Source organism: Haemorhous mexicanus, chromosome 3 (genome assembly GCF_027477595.1).
Source record: "Haemorhous mexicanus isolate bHaeMex1 chromosome 3, bHaeMex1.pri, whole genome shotgun sequence".
Taxonomy (NCBI): Eukaryota; Metazoa; Chordata; class Aves; order Passeriformes; family Fringillidae; genus Haemorhous; species Haemorhous mexicanus.
The window spans coordinates 71,219,141-71,241,155 of NC_082343.1; the positions used below are offsets into that span (position 1 = coordinate 71,219,141).

Below are 22,015 nucleotides of genomic sequence, written 5' to 3' on the forward strand. Positions count from 1 at the left end.
AACTAGAATAAAACTTAAAAGAAGTGAGAGATGCCTTATTCTTTTACAAGGTTTATTTCCTTTCTAAAGGAGTACTCTTCTCCCTCATCTATTTATTCTAGAAAGCACTAAAACAAAACCGAAGTAGTTCTTCACCACAATGAGGTCACCACCTCTGATACAAGACCTCTTCAAAGCAGCTGAAGATCATGAACTTTTGCACATCTAAAAGCAGCTTTAAATACTTACCATTCATCAAGCAATCATGAATCATGAGATTGAACTTCTTTTGAATAAAAGGATTTAAGAAAAACAGTGTTTAGATATAATCACTTATGAGAATTATCTGGATATGCTAAAGTAACATGCCATTCAAAGTATGTTTAAGATGGAACTTCTAGCAGCTTTCAACAAAGGGCTCATCCATCACAGAAGATTCTTAGAAAAACAAAGTTTCCATTTGATAAGAGAAAAGCCCTCGGAGGCACAAATAAAGTAGGTTAAAGAAACAAGGAGGGGTCAATTTAGCATACAGAGAGCAGTTACCAGCAACATCCAGAAGGAATCCATTTTGAGTCCCTTGCTGTTTGGCAATATTAACTAATCACCTGGAAAAGAGAGAAGAGGTGAAGAGACAAAATTCCTCATCTTAAAACACAAACTCAAGTGACTGCAGCTGAAAGGTGGTTTTTTGTTTAGTTGGCTTTATTTTGTGTTTTTTATTGTGAGGTTTTTTTAAGAGAAAGAATATATATGGATGATCTAATAAAGTAATTTACTTTTTAATTTTTCACCAAATGAAAATGGGATGGGACTCCCAAAATTATCAGAAAGCCCATTTAGAACACAATGAAGCATGGATTGTGGTAAGAAAATAAGCTTTAATGGTGCATCCTCTACAACTGAACATTCTGAAGTTCACAGGTATTAGATGCAACTGATGTCAGTCGGACTTCAGCCTCTCCAAGTCCAAAAATCAGAGACTGACCAAGGGGAAGAAGGCAGACAACAGCAGAAATTACTTTTTAAGCATCAATTACTAGATACAGAACACTGTCTTAGATGAATTTCCAGTGTGAAAGTCTCTTACTAAGCATTAAAGACATACAGCTGGTTTTATAAGAGATAACACGTATTAAAAGAAACACTTCACATGCACCAACTTGTATCACATTGGAAGGAGGGACTGATATGCTGAAGGTCAGGGCTGCTATGTGCACGGACCTCAACGTGCTGACAAAAGGGACAACGGCAGACAGAAGGAATTCAGAGGCAGATGCAAAGTCTTGCACCTGGGATAAAAGAACAGGAGCCAGTACAGACTGCAGGTCAATTGCTTAGACAGCAGATTCGCAGAAGGGGACACGTGGGACCTCATGGACACAAGCCGAATGTGAGCCAGCACGGTGCCCTTCAGCAATAAAAACTGACTGCACTCCAAGCTGCATTAGCAGGAGCATTACCAGCAGGCTGAGGGACATGGGCACTCCATTTCCATGAGGCTCTATCTGGAGATGCTCTGAGTTTTCTGTACCCCAGAGCAAGAGACAGAAATTGATATATTGGACTGAGAGCAGAAGGCCACCAAGGTAACTGAGGGCTGGAGCACCTAATGATGGAGGGAAGACTGGCAGATCTGGGGGTTTTCAACCTTTTGAAAAGTTTTGGGAGGCACAAGGAGTGCAGATCTGACATCTACAGTTACCTAAAAGGCAGAGAAAATGTAACTACACTGCTCAAAGATGCACAGCTATAACACAGGAGGCAGAAGATGGAATATGGGATCTCTATCCAAACTCAGCCAGACAAAGGCCCTGAGTCATCTGATCTGACTGAACTTGCTCTGAACAGCGGATGCAGAGATCCTACCCAGCCTATCATTAATACAGACACCATAGCTGGGAGTTTTCATAAGCAGGGCTATTTCCTCTAAAATCCACTGCCAGTGAGATTGAAAGGAAAGGTCATAAATCTTCCTTGCAAATTAACAGGAGGATCCATGGAAAGCACAGCCTTATAAACAGAGGTCTCAGAATGTTTTTATGAAATGAGTTTCTTTTCTCCATAGCTACCAAACACAAGGAAGAAGATACAACAGAAATAACAAGCAACAACATTTTTTGATAAATTAAACATTCCTTAGTTTACCCTAGAGGTTTGTTCCCAAGTGACTCAAGTTTATAACAGTAAATAAAATATCAATTGTAATAATGAAATGGCTGCCAGAAAATTACAGAATCTATTACATATTTCAGTCAGCCGCTTCCAATTCTCCTTGGGAGAGTTCTCATACCACTTAAGACATTACTTTAAAAGACAGAATTTGAATTCAATTATTCAAAAATCTTTATAATCAGGTTTAGCACCAAGTCAGCTTCTTTTCTCAAGCGCAGTCATGCCAATGAGAACATTGACAGAACACAACCGCTCATTAGTCACAGCAAAACAAATCCCATTTTAAAAAAGCAGTAAATCACACAGCCAGGGATGCATGCAATAAGTTGTGTGCAAAATAAAAGCCCCCACTGCTTCTTATTATGCTGTGTTCCTGGTTTTCATTCAAAAGTCAGGGTCTGGAAGTTGTATCGAGGCAGGGGTTGGTCCCTTCTCCCACGTAGGAAGTCACAGGACAAGAGGAAATGGCCTCAAGTTGTACCAGGAGAGGATACTGTGAACTGCATATTAGGAAAAATTTCTTCCCCAAAAGGGTGGTCAGGCATTGAGAACATGCTGCCCAGGAAGGTGGTGGAATCACCATCCCTGTAAGTGTTCAAAAAACATGTGGATGTGGCATTTGGGGACACACTTTAATGATGGACTTAACAGCATTGGGTTAGCAGTTTGGGCTTAGAGGTCTTCTCCAACCTTATGCTTCTGACTGTACAATATGTGTATTGATTCTTTTGCATATGCTAACTTCATAAAATTCAGAATTTGAACCATCTGGGTTTAAAACCAACCTTCAAGTGCTCAAGAAAGGTGTTAAGCAATTCTAATTAACTCAACATTGGAAATAAAAAGGCATTGGGAAATACCAAATCAAGGAAGTCTCTACTAGCAGTAGTCCAGGAAACTCAAAGACAGCAGTGGGGAAAAAAACAACATTCTTTTCAATTTATTCTGCTTTTGATATGCTGTACATAGTGCAATACTCCTGACCATCAAAAAGTGCCAAGAATAAGCCATTTTCTTGTTTGCACAACTGCATTCATGAAGACCTGTAAGTTGGAAATAACATACTTCTGCATTTTGTACCAATCCATTAAAAGATTTTTTGATAGATCTAATTCTAATTACTCTAATATTTTCACTATCAAAATTCAATTCTGCAACAACAAATACATACTAGATCAACTTTTTCCCCCATAATAGATTTATTTCCACTGTGTGCAGCTCTTATTGAAATTGTTTTTAAAAGCACTGGGGCTATGCTGTGGCAGAAATAAACCTGCAAACAGTAGGCTGGGTTTGATTCTGCTTTTGTACTTTCCTAAAAGTGCGTGTCTGCATTCAGAAACAGAAGACCCTGAGTACAAAAGGAAATGCTGTTTCTTTCTCATGTGCTGAAAATAAAACGGTGCATTTGCAGCAAGTACCTGTGGCAGTACATAGCTCTTACACTTCCACTGTTACCAACCTGTGGATGATACCTGGATGTTGACTGGAGGAGGGCTCTGAAGCCTCCATCCCACTCGGAATACAAGTCAAACGCAACTTACAGAGATCACTGTTTGTCCCTAAACAATATCAGTAATAGTGTCCTTATATGACAAGTCTGCTATATCCTAATATTTTGACAGTAGTTAAAATAAATGGAAGGAGAATAAATAAAGTTTACTTTTTTAAGCTGAGGAAGTTTCAAACGGAGATTCCACAATAAAGAGACTATCTACAGGACAGAAGTGCAGTTCTTATTGACAGGCAGAAACACATTGCATGAAACAATTACTTCAGATCAGAGCACTTTATCCAAGTTAACACAAGATATTGTTATCACTTTGACAGAATCCCTGCAGAGTTTTGATCAAACATGTAATGTATCAAACACGTAATATAATAAACAGTGTAAAAAAATCTGAGTGACTATATACTGTTATTTGTAAAGACCAAATAAAGAATAGGAATTTGAAAGAGAAATACGGATTTTTATTGCCTCAAAAAAATGCTTTGACTGCCCACAGCAACAATCTACAGAGACAGAAAATACCCATCAGGACAGAAAGATCCAGGAGCCCTTAAAATACTCCTTAGTTATCCTGCAATTAAAAGGTTTTAAAAATTAGTAACAGGCATTTTATTCTACAGAGAAAAAATTTACATGTATTTGAGGCTTGCTTGCTTATCTAGGTATTTTTGGGCTCTGAATGTTTCCAGATATATGCGTGGGGGAGGAAGTCTGCTCCCAGACCCAGTAGAAGACTCCAGTGAGGTCAATGCCACTGAGCAGGAACTATGAATGATGACTCCTTACACCTCCTTCACGCTGCTCTCCAAAGGCAGAGCAGCAGGACCACCAGTGAAAAGCAACAAGACTTTCAAATACCAATACCCTAAAGCCAAAAATCACAAGGCCATGCAGTTAGGAAGAACTCAGAAAGAATTCTGGATACTTACCTGCCTATGTCAAAAGAAGGAGAATAAGGGTAACTGATGTGAATGTCACAGGGTAGACTGTCTAGAGCTAAAAAGCACAGGTCTTTGTCTATGTCCAAATCAGAGGACCAACCCAAAATAACATCACTTCAAACCCAAAATGGTTTGGTCATTCAAACCATCAGTACATAGTGTATCTTACTGCACATACCTCCTACCGCTGTACTGCCAGAAACATCGACAAATTTCAGTCTCTAGCTTAAACATCAGTTGGTAAACAGTAAAACTCATAAGGGTGTCCCAGTTTTAGCTGGGACTAAACTACAACAAAGGGGAAGAAAAAATATTTATCTCCACTGTATGTATTTCTATATTGCAAAGTTCAACCACAATAGTTAAGAATAAAAGACTGAAAGCTCAGCTGCTGCTCATTTGTGGTTAACCTTTTTTTAATAGTTCACTAGTTCTGACAGCTCCATAAACTTACAAAACTAATTTATTTAAGAGCTAAGATCTCCTGCTCAGCAAGCAATTATCCCAAGATTAGAGTCTGGTAATTCATTTATTCTCTTCAATGAGCAGAAATAATAGGAATTGGGTTTCTGTGACTTTAAGCAGCTCATGCTCAGTTACCACCAGATGCTCAAAGTCATCACGATGAATCAGAGCAGGAAAATACATTAATTGGATTAAGTGTTACTTCTACATTTCCCTCTTTCCACTTGAAAGTGGAGAACATCTTACCTCATTTAACATAAGGAATGTAAATGTAAATGTAATAAGAGTAGTAAAACTATTAAAATAACAGCAGAGTATTTCCATTTTCCTGCATTTCTCCTCTGGTTTGAGAGCTCAGAAAAGCAGAAAGCAGAGAGCTGCAAACAGAAACTGTAGAATTCATCTCAGCAATTCGCATCAGTGAAGTATCAAGAGCTGACACACACAGGAACTCAGGAGACCTGACAATTTGCTGCTGAAGATCAACAGCACAGCAACATCTTGAGATTAATTGTCTAGATAACATTCTTAAGGAGAAATCTGAACCATTTCAGGAAGGAAAAAACCAAAATTATTCTTCAAGCCATTTTCTAACAGAGCAGCACTGATCTTTCCAGATACTGCCCATATACAGACAATAACTGTTAGGAAAAGAAGAAAGTGGCTCTTCATTTCCATGCAGATATCCAGCAGTGCCACTGGTTGCCTACACCTTGTTTAAGCCAAAACCAGGCAGCATGCTATTCCAAACTATTTTCATAGCAACTGGTCTATTTCAAGAGAAACTAAGAGAATTACAGAACAAAACAAAAACAAACCAGTCCAAAGAAAAAAAACTAAACAAACACACACGCCCCCCCAACAAAAAAAACGGCAGAATGTTCAAGCTAAATAAATTATAAAAACAAAATAGAAACATTTTCATATATAATATATACTGAGCATATATAAAAGTGAGTACCAATGGGATTATAATCAGGTTTTTTTACATCAAGAGATCAGCAAACAATGTCTAGGCTTTCAGATTCAATTTTTCTATTGTTTTATTTAACCTCTAATACCAACAAAAAAGTAACTACAAATTTCTTGTTACAGCTAAATACCTTCAAGTCTTAACTACTGCAAGGTCTTCTCAAGTGGTTTCCTTAGAACAAGAAAAAAACATTACCAGAATGATTCCACTTGTAGTTGGATATATCCACCTAAAACCTAGTTAGATTATTTACTATTAGTCAGCTTCCTCCTAAAAAACATTCCAAATTTAATTTACAAACATTTGGTTATCCTCCTGAGATGCAACTAATGCATGAACAAAAGCCTCAAATAGCATATTAGCCCTGCCAACACTTAAAAAAAAAATTTGAATGGCAGGTACCAACTGGCATCTCTCAGATACTTTGGCAAAGAATTAGGTCCTGCCATGACAAATTTCAGAGAAGCAAGGCACTGCTTCAGAGAGGAAGCGATTTGCAGTTTCCAACTTCTACCAAATGTGGGACTCAGCATGAATTCCCTCTCCCAGAGACAGGACATAACTGGCTGGCATCCATGTATGCCAGCAGCTCTATAACTGTGCCAAGACCAAAACTGGAAACAAAAAGGTTAAAGGGCAGTGGGGAAGGGGGTGGGGAGGACACACCAAGCAGCTCTATCTTGCCTCCAAGAACAAGTTTTACAAGTCCACCAGTGCTGGTTGGTAAACTACTGCAACTTTCTGGATGTTTTCACACTGATTTTTTTATTCTTCTTTGTAGCCTGACTTTGCTCATCAAGAAACCACTCAAACATACCTGGAAAAGCTACCTACAACTACCTCATATTTGGCAACAGCTGAAATGGATCCAGCTCCTATAATTACAGTGTAACTGTTGGGAGTTATATAAATGAATTTAAGCATTCCAAATACAAGAAGAATTTACCTTTCAAGAATCATTCAAAAGTGTTAGCCATGAAGTCAGCATCAGCCTGTTTTCCATATGCCATGATAAAGATCATACAACTTCATATGGAAGACCCATCAGCAAATAGAGCTAAATTACTGACTACATACAAGATCAGAGCATCAAAGAGTTCCATGGGGCATCACTTTCTGTATCGATCCTATCTGGCTCTGATAAACCTTCAAAAGAAAGATAACTTTAGCAATAGTCCCCTAAACATCCAACTAACCAGGTTGGTAAATGTGACCTCTAGGTAGCGTGGACTGGTGTGCGTGTCATTGCAGATCCTGTTAGAGCAAAGACCACAAAGATGTACCACATACTCATGAGGGTAAGACAGCACTTTTTGGTGTTCTACAGGACACCTGGAGTCGGATTTGACTTGCATGTGAAAGCACCCGAGTGAGGATGCCTGTGTGAGTGAGGAGCCAAAGCTACCACTAGAGGCAGTGGAGATCTAGGCAGCACAGCTTGGGTTAACTAGAATTTCAGCCCACCCTAAAGTTAAAAGCTGGCATCTGCCCAGCTGAGTAACTCTCCACAAACCACTAAATGTACTCCATAGACCTCCAGCTAATATCATCTGCCAGTTGAATTCCACAACTTGCCAGTTTTTTCCAGGTGTAACACCACTCTTGCATCACTGCCTGAAAATGTGCAACAAACACAGACAAGCAGAGCAAAGCTAAATAAGAAAAAAAAAAAACACTAATGAAAGCAAAATGCACATTATTGGTACAGTCTGATGCGAAGCATCACTAAATGACTGGCACCAGTGCCATTTAGGAAGACTGTGTCTCACCTCAGTATATATCATGCCTTTCAGAACATAAAAAAACCCTCCAACCATCACATTTGCTGCAGCATTACCATAGTGACCCAGTTAAAAACAGGAAAAAAGGTAAGGCAGAGGAACAACTATATATAGTTTACCCATTTATTATTTTAAAACAGGCCAAATATAATACTTGAAACTCTCCTTAAATTGGAGACCAGCATATGAACAGAGCAGCTCTAAAAGCCTATGGTCTTCTATCACAAAATATTTGTGGTACACTTGTCTTACACTAAACTGAAATTCATTACTTCCAGAATTTCACAGAAGCTATGACCATCTAAGCTAAACCAACTGCACACAGGAAAGTGCTTTACAATTATGAAACGACTTCCTAAAAAAAAATGGAGAGGTAGCTAAAGACAAAGTAACTGCCAAAGCAAACAACAATGCCAAAAAAGCATAGCTGTAATCAGAAGCAATACAAGTCGGTTTAGAAGACAAGCACTTACATGAACAAGCAAATCTGTGTGGATGCAGCATTCCCAATGGAGGGTGGCTTAACAAGATGTCCCACTTTTAAAATAAGCAAATAAGCAAATACCTTTGATCTCCTCTTCACCAGTCCTAACAATAAGTGGAGGCTCCTTTTTCCTTCCTCTGCATTTAGTCTAGTCCTGAACTCCACTCATTTCAACTATCATTGTGTAAACACTGCTAAGCCATTCTGTAACTACTTCTTAGCTCCCATTAAACATTCATTCACTTCCCCAATCACTAACTGTTAATCCCACGACGTCTGTTTCACACAAAGCTACACCCAACACCTCACTAAAAGGTTGGCCACTTCAGCCACTTATTCAAGAAAAAAGGACTTAATTCATTATATAATTTCACACTTGGTGGCAAGATTACCTTAAAATGAATTCACCACTCCCAAGCTATGAGTTTTGCACACAGGATAGGTGGTAGTTCTGACTATAATGGCATGGAGAGCCTGAGAGAAAAAGTTAGTTCATGACCCCCGTGATTTTTCTGTCATGCAATTTAAAATTCATAAAAAGCAAATAAACTGAAAGGAAAATCATATCCTGGGGTGCATCCCAGACAAGGGAGGGGATTGTCCCACTCTGCTCTGCACTGCTCTGCAGCCTCACCTCAAGTTCCGCGCGCATCTTTGCAACAATATAAGAAGGGTAAAAGTGTTAGAGAGCATCCAAAGGAGAGCCACAAAGATAGTGGAGAGTCTAGAGTAGAAGCCCCATACAAGAAGGGACTGAGGTCACTTTGTTCATCCTGGTGGAGACTGAGAGGAGACCTCATGGCAGTCTGCAACTTTCTCATGAGGGGAAGAGGACAAGTAGACACTGATCTCTTCATTCTGATGACCTGAGGGAATGGCCTGAAGCTGGGCCAGGGGAGGGTTAGGTTGGATATTAGGAAAAGGTTCTTCACCCAGAGGGTGGCTGGGCACTGGCACAGGCTCTCCAGAGAAGTGGTCACAGCACCAAGCCTGACACAGCTCAAGAAGAGTCTGGACAATGCTCTCAGGCACATGGTAACTATTGGGGTCACCTTGTCCACCTTACTCTTACCCATTTCTAAGTATGACAGCTCCTAAATATCTTTCAGAGTCCACTGAGCGTCCCTACTTCACATTTTAGTTTAACACACAAAAGAAAAACAGTAACCAGGTTTAAGCCATTGGAACCAAATTGTGGTATCTTAGTCACAGAAAATCTTCTCTTTCAAAAAACAAAGTAAGTGTTTTGAAGAGGAATTCCAGAACAGTTCATGGAGCACTCTGCAAAGATGAAGAAAAAGCAGAGCCCTACCCCTCTTTTGTTAAAGCAATGTCTTGATAGAAATAATGAAAGCATTTTCATTTTAAGAATGCTGTTCATATTTTCCCCATTTTTTCCACAATAAACACTGACCAGCCATCTCTCAGGCTGAGATCCTACCCAAAAGAACTAGCACTCAGAATCCAGGGAATTCACACTGCCTGGAAACAGCAAGCTGTGAGAAATGCTAAGATTTATCACCTTTAGAAGACAACATAATTTCAATACGAAAATTTGCTACAAGTTTTAAGTTTCTGCCCTTTCAATTCTGACTTTTAACTCAAAACCTAGAGGAATGCTGTCCCATTAAGAACCCACATCCTTTTTTGTCTGAAACTCTGGAACAACCACATAGGTCCAGATGGAGGCAATTTTAAAGACATGACAAAATTTTTCAGCTGGGTTTTAAGTTTACTGTTTATGGCACCTCTTTTACCTACTCTGATCAGGAAAATATGCACCTGGAATACTGTAAAGTGGGATACCACATCAATAGAAAAGCAATCTCAATTGCTCAGAGACAGTACCCCAAAGAACAAGCTGCAGAGTAGTTTGTAGAATATCTGCCTTTCTTGACCTGAATTTTCCCAATACAATTATCCTTAATACATACAGCTAAACTATCTACAAAATATTTTAAAATATTTTGACCAATTGCTGAAATATTGACATTTTCAAATAAAAAAGTTATTGATATAGTATACAGTTGGTGGCACAGACCTCAATGCAGAGACTGAGCAGAACATACATTAAATCAAATGCATTAAACCACATATACAAAAGATCAATATTGCAGCATGAGGTTGCATAAATTGCATGCAACATACTATTTTCTTTGCCTAATATCAGAAAATGCAAAAAAAAAAAAAATCAGAACACTAGAGCTGGGCCACACTGATTAAACTTCTGACTGCACACAAAGACTAACATTGTCCATATCAATTTTGTGCTGTTCTACTCCAGCCTTCCCAATAATTTACCCAATTCTGTCCCAGTCCCCCCCACACACCTTCAAGGGTCAGTGATTTCACTGCATGAAACTAAATGTTCATTAAACTGCTTCACTATGAACAGAACACTTTTATATGTACAGAGGTGTAAAAAGCTGATAATGCTTCATGCTTCAATTTGTAAAAAATGGGATTACTCTGATAGGATTAGAAAATACATCCCAGGCTTGCACATTTAATCTTCTAGAAAATGTCCTAGTGTTTATTTAATTTTCTAGATCACTGCCAGTACCCAGCTGTGGCAGAAATTATAAATTGAGAGTTCTAATTTCTTTCAAGTCTGGAATGCAACGCTGGGTTTTGAAGAGCCTAAGCTAAATAAGTATTTCAAAGGTAAGAAATTACTTGAAGTTATAAAAGAACAAAGGGCAACTTCAAATTCTCTTTTGTGTGCCAAAATAATAAAGGCTTTCTTTAAAGTACATACCTTCAGTTTTGTCACACACACGACAACTTAATCCAATGAACTCAAGGGGGCACAGGCAGTATTTTCACAGATAAATTGAAGGAGAATCCAAAAGTCATCATATAAATAATACACTAAAGATTCAAAAAAATATTATCTAGCTGTACTAAATGAACTTTCTGATAAGGCTATTGCTCTGAACCATGACACATACCATTGTCATGTCCAAAATATGCACCACAGTTCAGGCTCTCCATTTCAATCTCATGTGCTTTGAGGTTAACTGCATCTTTAGGTAAGGCACTGCTACCACACCTCCCTTCTTCCCATAAAAACGAGCAGCACTGTATAGAAGCAGATGCCATCAGCCAATTCCAACTGCTTTGAAACTACTACAGCACGCACCAAACTGGAGCACAACAACAACAAACAGTCTCAGTCTGACCCGTGGAACCCATTGAGATTGTTCCAACCCCAGCATGTTCAGTTACAACACAGGATCAAATTACTGTCCTAGAAAGCCCTGGCTGCATACCCCAAGCACACTTAGTGCTTCCAACTCTTTGGACAAGAGCTACAGGCCACCTTGGACCACCCAAATCCGTTTGTTTTACACCCATGTCCTTGTTGCTCACTGCTCATTCTGCATGTGGCTTCGGTGCCATCCAGACTCTAATCTAGAGCAGACTAAGCAGCTCCTTAAGAGACACATGGCTAGTACACACCTGGGTACAGAAACCAAACAAGGCAAAGCCACAGAAGTCAGTCCAAGGACAACAGGCAGATTTAGAGTGCTGATACCAGAGACAACACAGACAAATGTCTCCAAAAATACAGCCCATCTCCAACATCTCAACTCACTCGGGATCACTTGGTAATGAATACTAACCTGCTCTTTTCCTCTTGAATTCTTTGACTCTTAAGCTTTCAATGCAACATAGGAAGTGCTAAAACTAGGACATCTCTAATTAGAACAATCTCTTTTGATGTTGTAGTTAAATAAAGTGGGGGGTTTGGGGTTTTTCTTTCTTCAAAACAGACTTTCCTACCTGGTATACAAGAACACTGTTCCTGGTTTCATATAATGAACTTGCCACTAAAAAAGCTGTTTTTGGTCCAAAAGAAAGGACTGATCCTTCATTCTAGACTGCAAAAGCTTAAAGATCACAGTTTATTTAGAACATTTATATCATGTTTTATCCTTGCTCAGTTACAGCACTGATAAAATACAGCTACAATTACGTGGTACCAATATCAACATACTTCTTTACAATGAAGTATGAAGACTTATTTTATTTGCTCAATGCATTTTCTATTTGCAATGTTTTTATTGAAGCATCTTGAAAAAATGGCTAAAACCCAGTTTAGAAGCCAGAAGACAATCTTTACTCCACATTCTACAAATCATTTCCCAGAGGACAACTGCTAGAGACTAAGAAAATTAAATTAATAGGTTCACATGTTTTGAATTACTTATTATTACTCCAATCTATGTTCTTAAAAATGCAAAAGAAGAAGAAAAACTATTGGGTACTTGGAAGATAGACACGAGGTAGAGCTCTGCTGAATAAAGCACACTGCAGAAGATAAACAGCCAAAGATTGCACTACTTGTGGTTACTCAGAAAAGAGACAGCAAGGAAATTGCTTTACAACTTCCAGTCTAAGTACAAGTCCCTACCATCTAGGTAACACCATGTTCCATGGGATTATAGACATGCTGCTGATAACAAAGAGGCTGGGCTCAACATTCCAGTAATCCCTTCCTGTGTGTGAGAACAAACTAGCACAGATCATTTTTAAATTGGTCCCATCCTTACTAAAGGGCTGCTATTAACTTAGCTATTAGAACCAGTCATTCCTATCCAGTTCCCACGAAAATTAAAAGCAATATCCAAAACAGAGCTGCTGCTATTGTAATAAATTATATTTTTGAAATGAAAACAGATAGTACAAGATCACAAGGGAATGTTTTCTAAAAATTATTCTTTCTGTATATATTTGCTGAAGGTTGAACTGCAGCGATCTAAGCTACATGGTTTGTTCACAAAATTAAAGAATAAAAAAAAGTCTGTGGAGGACATAAAAAAGAACCTATATCATTTTTTCACACCAGGACTATTTTAAAACCAGGCAGTTATATTATCAGTGCTAGAGTAGCTTGGATGCAAATAATCACTGCATCTCCTTCCCTGGAGTTCACAGAGTAGAAGCAACTTCAAAATCTGTAATTATTTGCTGAGCATTATAGATGAATGTTTATTGAAAATCCTTATTTTTCTTAGCAATACACAGCAAGAAGAGTTAGAATTTTCTGAATATTTTTCTCATTTCAAAGCATGATCTTTGATGTGTAGAATTCTATTAAAAGAGCGTGGCAGGCAGCAGGCACTCAGACACCTGAGGAGGTGCGTGCTGGTGCAGTATTTACTGCACCAGTATTTTATTCACCAGCATTTACATTACCAGGTGAGGGAGAGGTGGGAGGGGGTCAGTACAAAGCATGACACGGGAGGTGACAATGGATTGACTTCACAGTCTCTGAGACCTTCAAGCGTCAAAGCCTGAAACACCAACAATGCCAAAGATAGAGCAGGCAGTCTGATTACTACTGTGAATCCAGCAAGAGGATGCAGAGATAAGGGAACTGAAGCATCTAACACAGAGTTGAGAGGCTGAGAGAGGTGGTGCTGGTTAGGTTCAAGCAGGAATGCTGCAGAGGGCAATCTCGGCATGCACAAAAACCCCATGAGAGGATGTGAAGAGACTGAGCCAAACTCTTTTCAGTCATGTTCTGATGAAAAGCAAGAGACAATGGACACAAATTGAAACAGAGAAAATTCCATTTAAAGGTAAGAAAAATCTTCTTTGCTCACAGTAGCCAAACACTGGCACTTTGGAGGCTGCGGAGCCTCCATCCTTGGATCAAAACCCAACTGGGCAAGGTCATTAGATGCCTGCTCTAGTAGACATTGCTCCAAGTGGAGGCTACAGTTTGTTATTATCTCTAATTAACTCAGACTGGCTAAGAGTAAATAGACATATATACATATTATGCTATCATAGTTTAAGAACCGTGCTTCATTCAAGACTAGTAACTAATAACATAAAGACAGAATAATATTTAAACTTCAAGATGGCCTTAAATAACACTCCTTTCAGGAGGCTAAAGAAATCATCATAAAAGAAACTGAACATTATTACAAAATAGAAAGTGTCCAGGAACAAGCAGACTGTGTTGAAAGATGAAATCATGTTTATGGGGAGGCAAACACTAAGCATGGGTATATCTTCCTAAGTCTAAGAAAAAGTTTTATTAATAGACATACACATTTTGCTAACTTCCCCTTTAAACAGCAGTTATTTAAGGCAACTCAAAAATGAGGAAGGGATCTGAGAAACCTCAAAGAATAGTAGCCAAAAAACGGATAAGTAAGATGGCATTGAACAGACTACAGGGATCAATGAAACAAAACAAAATTGAAGAGCAAGGAGTAATGCACACTGGAAAACTGAATTCAAAGTCAACTAAACTTCACTGACTGCAGGTGCTAATAATAAGCAGCAAGAAAAACATTCTATTATGTAAATAATGCAAAATAGACAGCACAATGTCATTAAACTACATCACTCATGCCAGAAAACAGCAAGGCCTCATTTTGTAACATGACACAGTACCTTTCTTCTCTGCATTACAGAGTTAGAGCAACAGAGATATTGACAAAGAAATAACATTGGGAGTATGAAACATACTTCACATGCGACAAAACTATCATGAACAGAGTACAGTAAAACTTTGTATTTCAGTGGATTTGTATGAAGGACATTATAGAGGATATAGTTTTGTCTGACAGGCAGCACACCAGAGCTCATAACTTGAGGCATGTGGATTTAATGCAGAGCAATGACAATTGCCAATCATCTTTAGAATTCTATAGGGATTTTTCATCACTATGAAATTCAAGTACTGCCTCTAAAGAAAACCACAAAAATTAACTGGTAACTAGCTTTCAGACATATTAGGAAGATTATTCTCCCTAACAAAGCTGCTTGTTGCAAGTTAACCTGCAGTTGGAACAGGAAGAACCTAACCAATGTGAAAGAACCTAATAAATCACCCTGCAAAGTAGTTGACAAGACTACAAGAGAAATACTCCGAAGGTATAAAGACATTGCATATGTGTATGCAAAAACAGTAGTGATATTAGTCATTCTGGTCTTAACAAAGACAGCATACTAGAGAAATTGCCTTCAACTTTCCAGTTTGACCCAATCATCATATCACCTACTCCAGAATCTTCATTTACATAGGTATTTATAATCACAACATCAGGTCAAATTAGTACAAAAATGACTGCAGCTGAATAAAATGAAACACTATTTATATATCAGGTTAGAACTCACTGTTGGTTCGCTGCTCTGGTTTCAGTAGCCACGCAAACATGAGAAGGAAAGTAGACTACAGCAGCACTGGTAATCATGTGCACTATATAAGCAATTCCATTGTTTCCTTTGTAGCCATTTTTTTGTTCAAAACTGAAGTCCAGCTTTTTGTGGAACTACACCCTCCACTGCAACGTAATCCTTACAGACCAAGGTGTTATACAGTAGTACCCTTCCCTGTACCTCACACAAATTATACTTGTGTACTCTGATAACTTCTGTGTTCCAGATTTGACTTACCACTTCTTAAAAAGAAAAGTCAGTTGTTCTCTCATAAGCCATGTGACACAGGTCCAGCCTGCCAAGGTTCCCAGTTTACTGGGTACAACAGCCCGTAGATTTAGAAATGTAAGTGTGGTTCTGAAGGACAGTTACACAACAAGGACTTGAATTATATCTAAACTGCTGATGGTCTTTATCTCTGGAGGAAAACTCAGGAAGATATCAAAAGATTGAAGGAAAGAGCAAAGGAAAACTTCAAACTCTCCTGTGAAATTATCTGTTGTAGATCTTTGTAGTCATTCAACATTATCTCCTCAGTATCTGAATTACAGCCTGAATGTGAAAGTAAAATCCCAATTCTCCTCCCTGCCCTATCGAACTCTCAGCAATGCAGGGCCAAGAGTTGTGATGGTGCCAACAGTGTTGAGCCAGTCAATCAATCATCCTGATATCCAGATATGTCACCAAAGGCTGCACCTAAGAAAGCCAAGCCCAGAGGCATACAAGCACACAGATAAACCAGTCCAGGCAAGGTGAGGTGGTGTTTTCCAGGAACACTGGCTAACAAAGCAAACACGTGGATGCAGAACTCTAATAGTAAGTAGTACATGCTCCCTGTGCAGATGATACCTGTACACACAGGTGTACTCAATACTTGTACATGAGAGAAAAATCCAGGAGAGTTACAGAACCAGCAGTGCAAATCATAGAACAACTGCAAACATTGCAAAACATAGAACAAGGAGCAATTAAAGTAGTGGAACTAGTAATTTTATCTGACTTTTTTTTTAAATGAAACCTACCATTTTTATCTCTCTTGTCACTAGAATCATAGCATTTATTTGCCTTTTGAAAACAAGTATGGGCACATATACACATAAAAACCTATACAACAGAGGCAACTATCAAGGGAGCAAAACACAGAACTAGATGGGGCTCACACAAATATCTGAGATAACAACAGGACTGGCTCAGTGCCCCTCATCCCCACGTGACAACTCCAATAGGGAAAGGAACCAAGTGCTCTTCCCGTCAGACCCTGGACTGGTCTGGAGCAAGTCCTTTCCCTTCAAGGGTGATCAGACTACAGCTGCATTTGAACACTAGAAGCCAGCTAGGTCTCCCCTATTTCCAAGGACCACGAGCCTCCTGCACTTCATTGCCATTGTTTTTTTCCACCCAACTCGTTCCTCAAACACAATGAACTATAAATAATGAACAGAGTAGTTTCCTGAGACTTCAGGCACACCTTTCTAGAAGTTTTATACTTACACTAGGGGCCTTTCCTCTTCTGGAGTTGTGAATCAAGTAGTTTTTGAGCAAAAAATGGCTACACAAGGAAGCAATGGAATTGCTTATATAGTGCAGTACATAAGCAAAGAAATTTGGTTTTTGCTAATACAAATACCAAAATACTGTGTACTAGTTACAGTCAAATTTTTTTTCATAAGAAGGTGTCCCTTGAAGGAATTTTTGAACCCTCTATGACCTACACGTTTTTCGATTAATAATCCTAAATCCAGCAACAATGTTAATTATAGCTCTTTATCTTATTTATCCAGCTTTATCTTATTTCTGTAGCTGGTGCTACATGCTGTAAACTGCCCTGCTCATACTTTTGGTTCCTTCCACTCCTCATCTGCAAGGCAGAGTCACTTCTTGACTACATCTCCCTCCATTCTGCCTCCTCCCTTTTTGCCTTTCACACTGAAAACCACACACCCATCTACTAACACTAACAAAAATAGCATAGCCTACATTATTTAGTGCCCTCCCATTTTGTCTTACATTGGCTTTTAAGATATTTCACTATGTTATTAAGAGTTACCAAAAGCAGCTTTTACTACAACCTACTTAATTCCTCTTTTCAGGAAAAACACCAGGCAAGAGATGACTATTGACTGATCCCAAAAGAGCAGGCACATAAAAACCTCTGGCAACACATGTGCTCTTGGCAACAGCTAAGTAATCCTGTAGTAAAAAAAAAAAAAAAAACAAACCCAAAACAAAACAAAACAAAAACCAACCAAACAAAAAACCCTAACAAACCACAAACAGACCTGAATTCTTTGGTACTGTGGATCAACTGCAAAATTCCACAGACACCTGTGGTCCTCAAAGAAATTACCTGGAATACTCATGCCTCTCAAAAAAATCAGCATTTCAGATATTAGAGAAATCATTTCTTTCCAGAAGGATTAGACTATTAAACTTTGCTTTCCAAAAAAAGCCCCACAGCAAGAAAACTTTCATTACAAATTCCAGTTTTCCAATTCATTAAACTTGACTAACTCAGTTACCACTGCCAGGTTTGAGTTCCAATCTGTCCAAACACAAGAGACCCAGCAGATTAAGTATTTGAATCAATACCATGGGAATGATCAGGCTAGACTTCTCTAACACTACAAGCATAAGTGACTTTTTTCTTCCAGTACCCCAACTCATCAAGGTACTTTCAGGAAGGGAAAGGAAAGGAATGTTTTTTATCTGCTGTGCTTTTGTTTACAGGAGACTCCATGTATTTGTAGTCCTCCTTCACACAAACACAAGTCATCTAGTCAAGGCAGCTATCTTGCAGCATTTCCCCCAGTTTGAACCAATCTGGATTTAAAAAAAAAAAAAAGCAGAATTAGTGCCTTCTACATTACCCAAACCAGAGTACATCTGACAAAGCAAAACAAAGTGCAGCTGTAACTATTTTTTTCCCCCCTCACATCACTTATAAAGCAATACAGGAGGTGCTGGCTATATCCAGGACTTAGAACTCTCCCTGCTCTTCTAAGCAGGATGCAAACCTTGGCTCTAATGCCAGGTTCCAACTCCCCACGCCCCCACTCCCCTGTTTTCTGCAATTGGGCAAATTTTCAAAAACATGAGTGAAGCACACCCACAATCTCGCCTCACTCAGACATCAGTGGCGCAATTACCCTTCTGGAAGGCTGGAGATAATTTCAGTCTCTCTCTTGTTGATTATTTTGACTACTGCACTACCACCTAAAGACCTTTTTATTTTTTCAGTACAAGACAACAATTTTTAAGAGATTTTTACTGCCAAACAGATACTCAGAAAAAGCAATTTTTACACTTCTGTACAATGAACAGGCAGAGTATCAGCCACCCGTTTGCTTATGCATTTCTGACTGGCCAGGAGCTCCCAGGTCAGTATGTAAATGTTCACAACCCGTTCTCTGAATCTCATTCTTCTCCTGTGCAGGGTAAGGAACCTAGGCACCTACTTCTGGATGTGCATTTCCTTTCTGAGAAACAGGCACTGCCCAGCCTGACGTGCAGATGTAGTTTCCCATCTTCCTAGCGCAAGAACACTGGGGAATGCACCTTGTACATCACTGCAAACCGTTTAAATGCTGAAGAGAACATCACTTAATGCTCCAGCACAGATTTTCAGCTTTCCTGCTTCAGTCTAAACACCTGTCCTGGTTTTCTACTTCAGACAAAAACAGTTATTAAGCTGCAGGAGGAAAAATAAACTTCTTAACATCTCAACTTTAGGCCCACTTGTGCAAGTATTAAGGAAGAGATAAATTTCAAAAGGTCTGTAAAACCCACTCTGTACTGAAAAAGTTTTCTAGAAGGCGTACAAGTCTGCAAGGCTAGACATTTTTTACAGAAATTAACAAAAACATAAAAGACGGTGTTTATTTTTCAGTATTTCATTTTAATAATTCAACACGAAGCTATGGTTTATGTAAGTCAACTTTATTATTTACTATAATAAAATATAATTTTAATTCTGCTCCTTAATTTTAATTGTTGTTATGCCAAGGGTCAAAAACGGCATTTCCTCAACTTACAAAGTCAGATCACAAGCCACTTTCCACACAAAACTTACATAAAATAAAACAGAATGCATGCTCACCTTTTAACTAAGTGACACTTAGTGTCTAAAGTGCTTTAGATCAGCAACATGTGAGAGTGTTGTTAATGTCTTTAAAGTTTAGTAAATATCATTAAGGTCACTGGTGAGTTGTGTGACACTGGTTGCAGCAGTAAATCTGCACATCAAAATGCCGGGTTTGGCAACTGTCAAATCCATTCTCGACATATTTTAAGTGTCACTATACCCCACTCTTAAGTGATCATTTAGACTAACCTTTAGGCTAACAAGGGCAGGGGAATAAAGGTTTCTGCGACCAGAAGTGTGCATTGTAACCCATCATGCACGACAGCGGATGCCTAAAGATCCAGTTGTGGAAGAAGCGAGAGCACACCTGCTCCTCTCCCGCGGCTTCTCCCCCGATACCCCCGGAGGTCGCTGCCCGGGGGGCAGGGCTGCGAGGGCGCACCCTGGCAGGGGGAGCGGCCCGTCCCCTCAGGGGGTATTCCCGAGGGCCCCAGCAGGCTCCGGCCCAGCCCGGCCCTCCAGAGGGGTCTCGCTCCTGCGGCCCGCCGGGGCTCGGACACTGCCGGCAGCGAGAGCCCCCGGCCGGGACACCTCCTGCGCCCGGGCTGCAGGCGGGGAAGGCCCGAGGCCGAGCGGGCTGAAAGCCGCCTCGACCCCTTTCCCGGCCGCCCCTCACCTGTTTTGAAGACCAGCTGCTTGTCGTCGCTGCTGCCGAAGAGCCGGAGCATGGAGACGAAGAGGACCCCGCACGAGTTCTGAATGCCGAAGACGGCGCCGTTGCACCACATGGCGGCCAGCATCACCACCCAGCCCCAGCCGCCCTCGGGGGGCTCCGGCGCCGCAGCGCTCCCGGGGCAGCCCGGGCTGCCGGGGGCCTCCTCCGCCGCCGCCCGGGGCTGGGCCCCGCTCTCGCCGCTCCCGGGGCACCACTCGCCTCCCTTCTCCCGCCGCGGCTCCTCGCCCGCCGGCCGGCCGGGCAGGGGGGTCGCGGCGGCGGCGGCGGGGTCTCCCCCCGCGCCCTGCGGCTCCAGCTGCTCGCTCACCGGCGCCATCCCCGGAGCGGGCGGGAGACCCTCCAGGCGCGCCGCTCCCGCCTTCCTTTTCCTTCTCCCGCTCCTCGCGACCTCTCGTCCCCCGCCCGCTTCAGCCCCTGGCCGCGGGCATCCTACAGCGCTCGCTCCGTCTGTCTGTTGTCTGTTTATCTGTCCGCTCGCCGGTGTGCAGGACCGAGCGAGACCAGCGCACACCCCCTCTTCCCGCCGCGCCGCCGCCGCTTTATTTTAAAAGGGGGGCTCCCTCGGGGGCGTCAGCGACAAGAGCGCTTCCCTCTGCGCCGATTGGCCGCGGGAGGGGAGGAGGGAGGGAGGGAGGGGGGCCGGGGAAAGGCAGGCGAAGCCACGCTCCTCTCCGGGCCCCCCCCACCTCGCCCGCCGCTCTGGCTCTCCGGTGGAGGGGGTGGAGCGGGGCGGGACCGCGCCGTGGCGGCGGCGGTGGCGGCGAGCGCACCGTGCCGCGGCCGCCCGGGGAGGGGGAGCGGGGAAGCGGAGGGCGAGGCTGGAAGTCTGCGGTTAACGGCCGCCGGGATGGGGGCGGGAGGAGGGGGAGCGCCCCGAGCCTGCACACAGGTACCGCGCACTGCCCTCGGCGGGCAGAGCGGTAAACAAGCCCCTGGCCCCGCTCCCGGGCCCTGCCCGCTCCCCACGAGGCCGGGCAGCTGCGCCCAGCGGTGTCCCGCCCCAGCTGGGCGAGGGGGAAAAGTCTGAAACTGCCGCCCCGGCCGTTTGCAAACAACAAGGAGAGAAAGAGAAGCCGCCCCAAAACGCGCACCCTCCGCCGCACACGCACACTCTCACAGCCACACGCGCGGAGATAGCCGGCTCTCGGCCCTGCCCTGCGCTCTCTGGCCCCTGCGGAGCTCCAACGCCCACCCTCCTCCCCCAGCGAAGGGCTGCCAGCCCCGGCACGGAGGCGCCCAGCTCCAGGGCCCTCGGGGCATCCGCTGTCCTCCGGGACAGCTGTCCACCTCCCCTTGGGACGCCGTATGCCAGGGGAGACCGAGCGCGAACTGCTGCTGCCCAGTTGTCTTTCCTCCTTTTTAACAAAGGAAGGGAAAGTACTTGCTCCTGCACACCTCTTGACATGTTTTCCCATTTGCACAGAGGCATCAACTCTTGACCTTTCCTCCTCATAGCCAGGGAAGTGAGAGGATAGGAAAAGCGCAGGTCAGGAGTGTTAAATGACAAGTTTTTGATTCATGATCCTGCTTCCAAGCTTGCAGACGCGCATCTGTTCCGCTGTTTGGCAGCTATGTACGTTTTGAGCAGTTTGGACTTGATGAGGAAGAGAGCATCTTGAAAGAAAATCAGCAGATTAAATCTGGATGCTCCGTCCTTCCCTGTGAGATCTGGAGGGCTCAAAGCATCCTCTTGCATTCACACACCATC

General features: G+C 41.8%; 1 protein-coding gene across 1 annotated transcript in view; it reads right to left on the bottom strand.

Annotated features, from left to right (window-relative positions):
• The window catches only part of SLC16A10 (solute carrier family 16 member 10), a 65,956-nt gene extending 45,011 nt beyond the window's left edge, over positions 1-20,945 (bottom strand). Inside the window, exon 1 of the mRNA XM_059842284.1 lies at positions 20,248-20,945. Coding sequence (XP_059698267.1) covers positions 20,248-20,623 — 376 coding nt within the window. The 5' untranslated portion in view covers positions 20,624-20,945. The remainder of the gene's footprint in view (positions 1-20,247) is intronic.
• Positions 20,946-22,015: the final 1,070 nt, after the last annotated feature.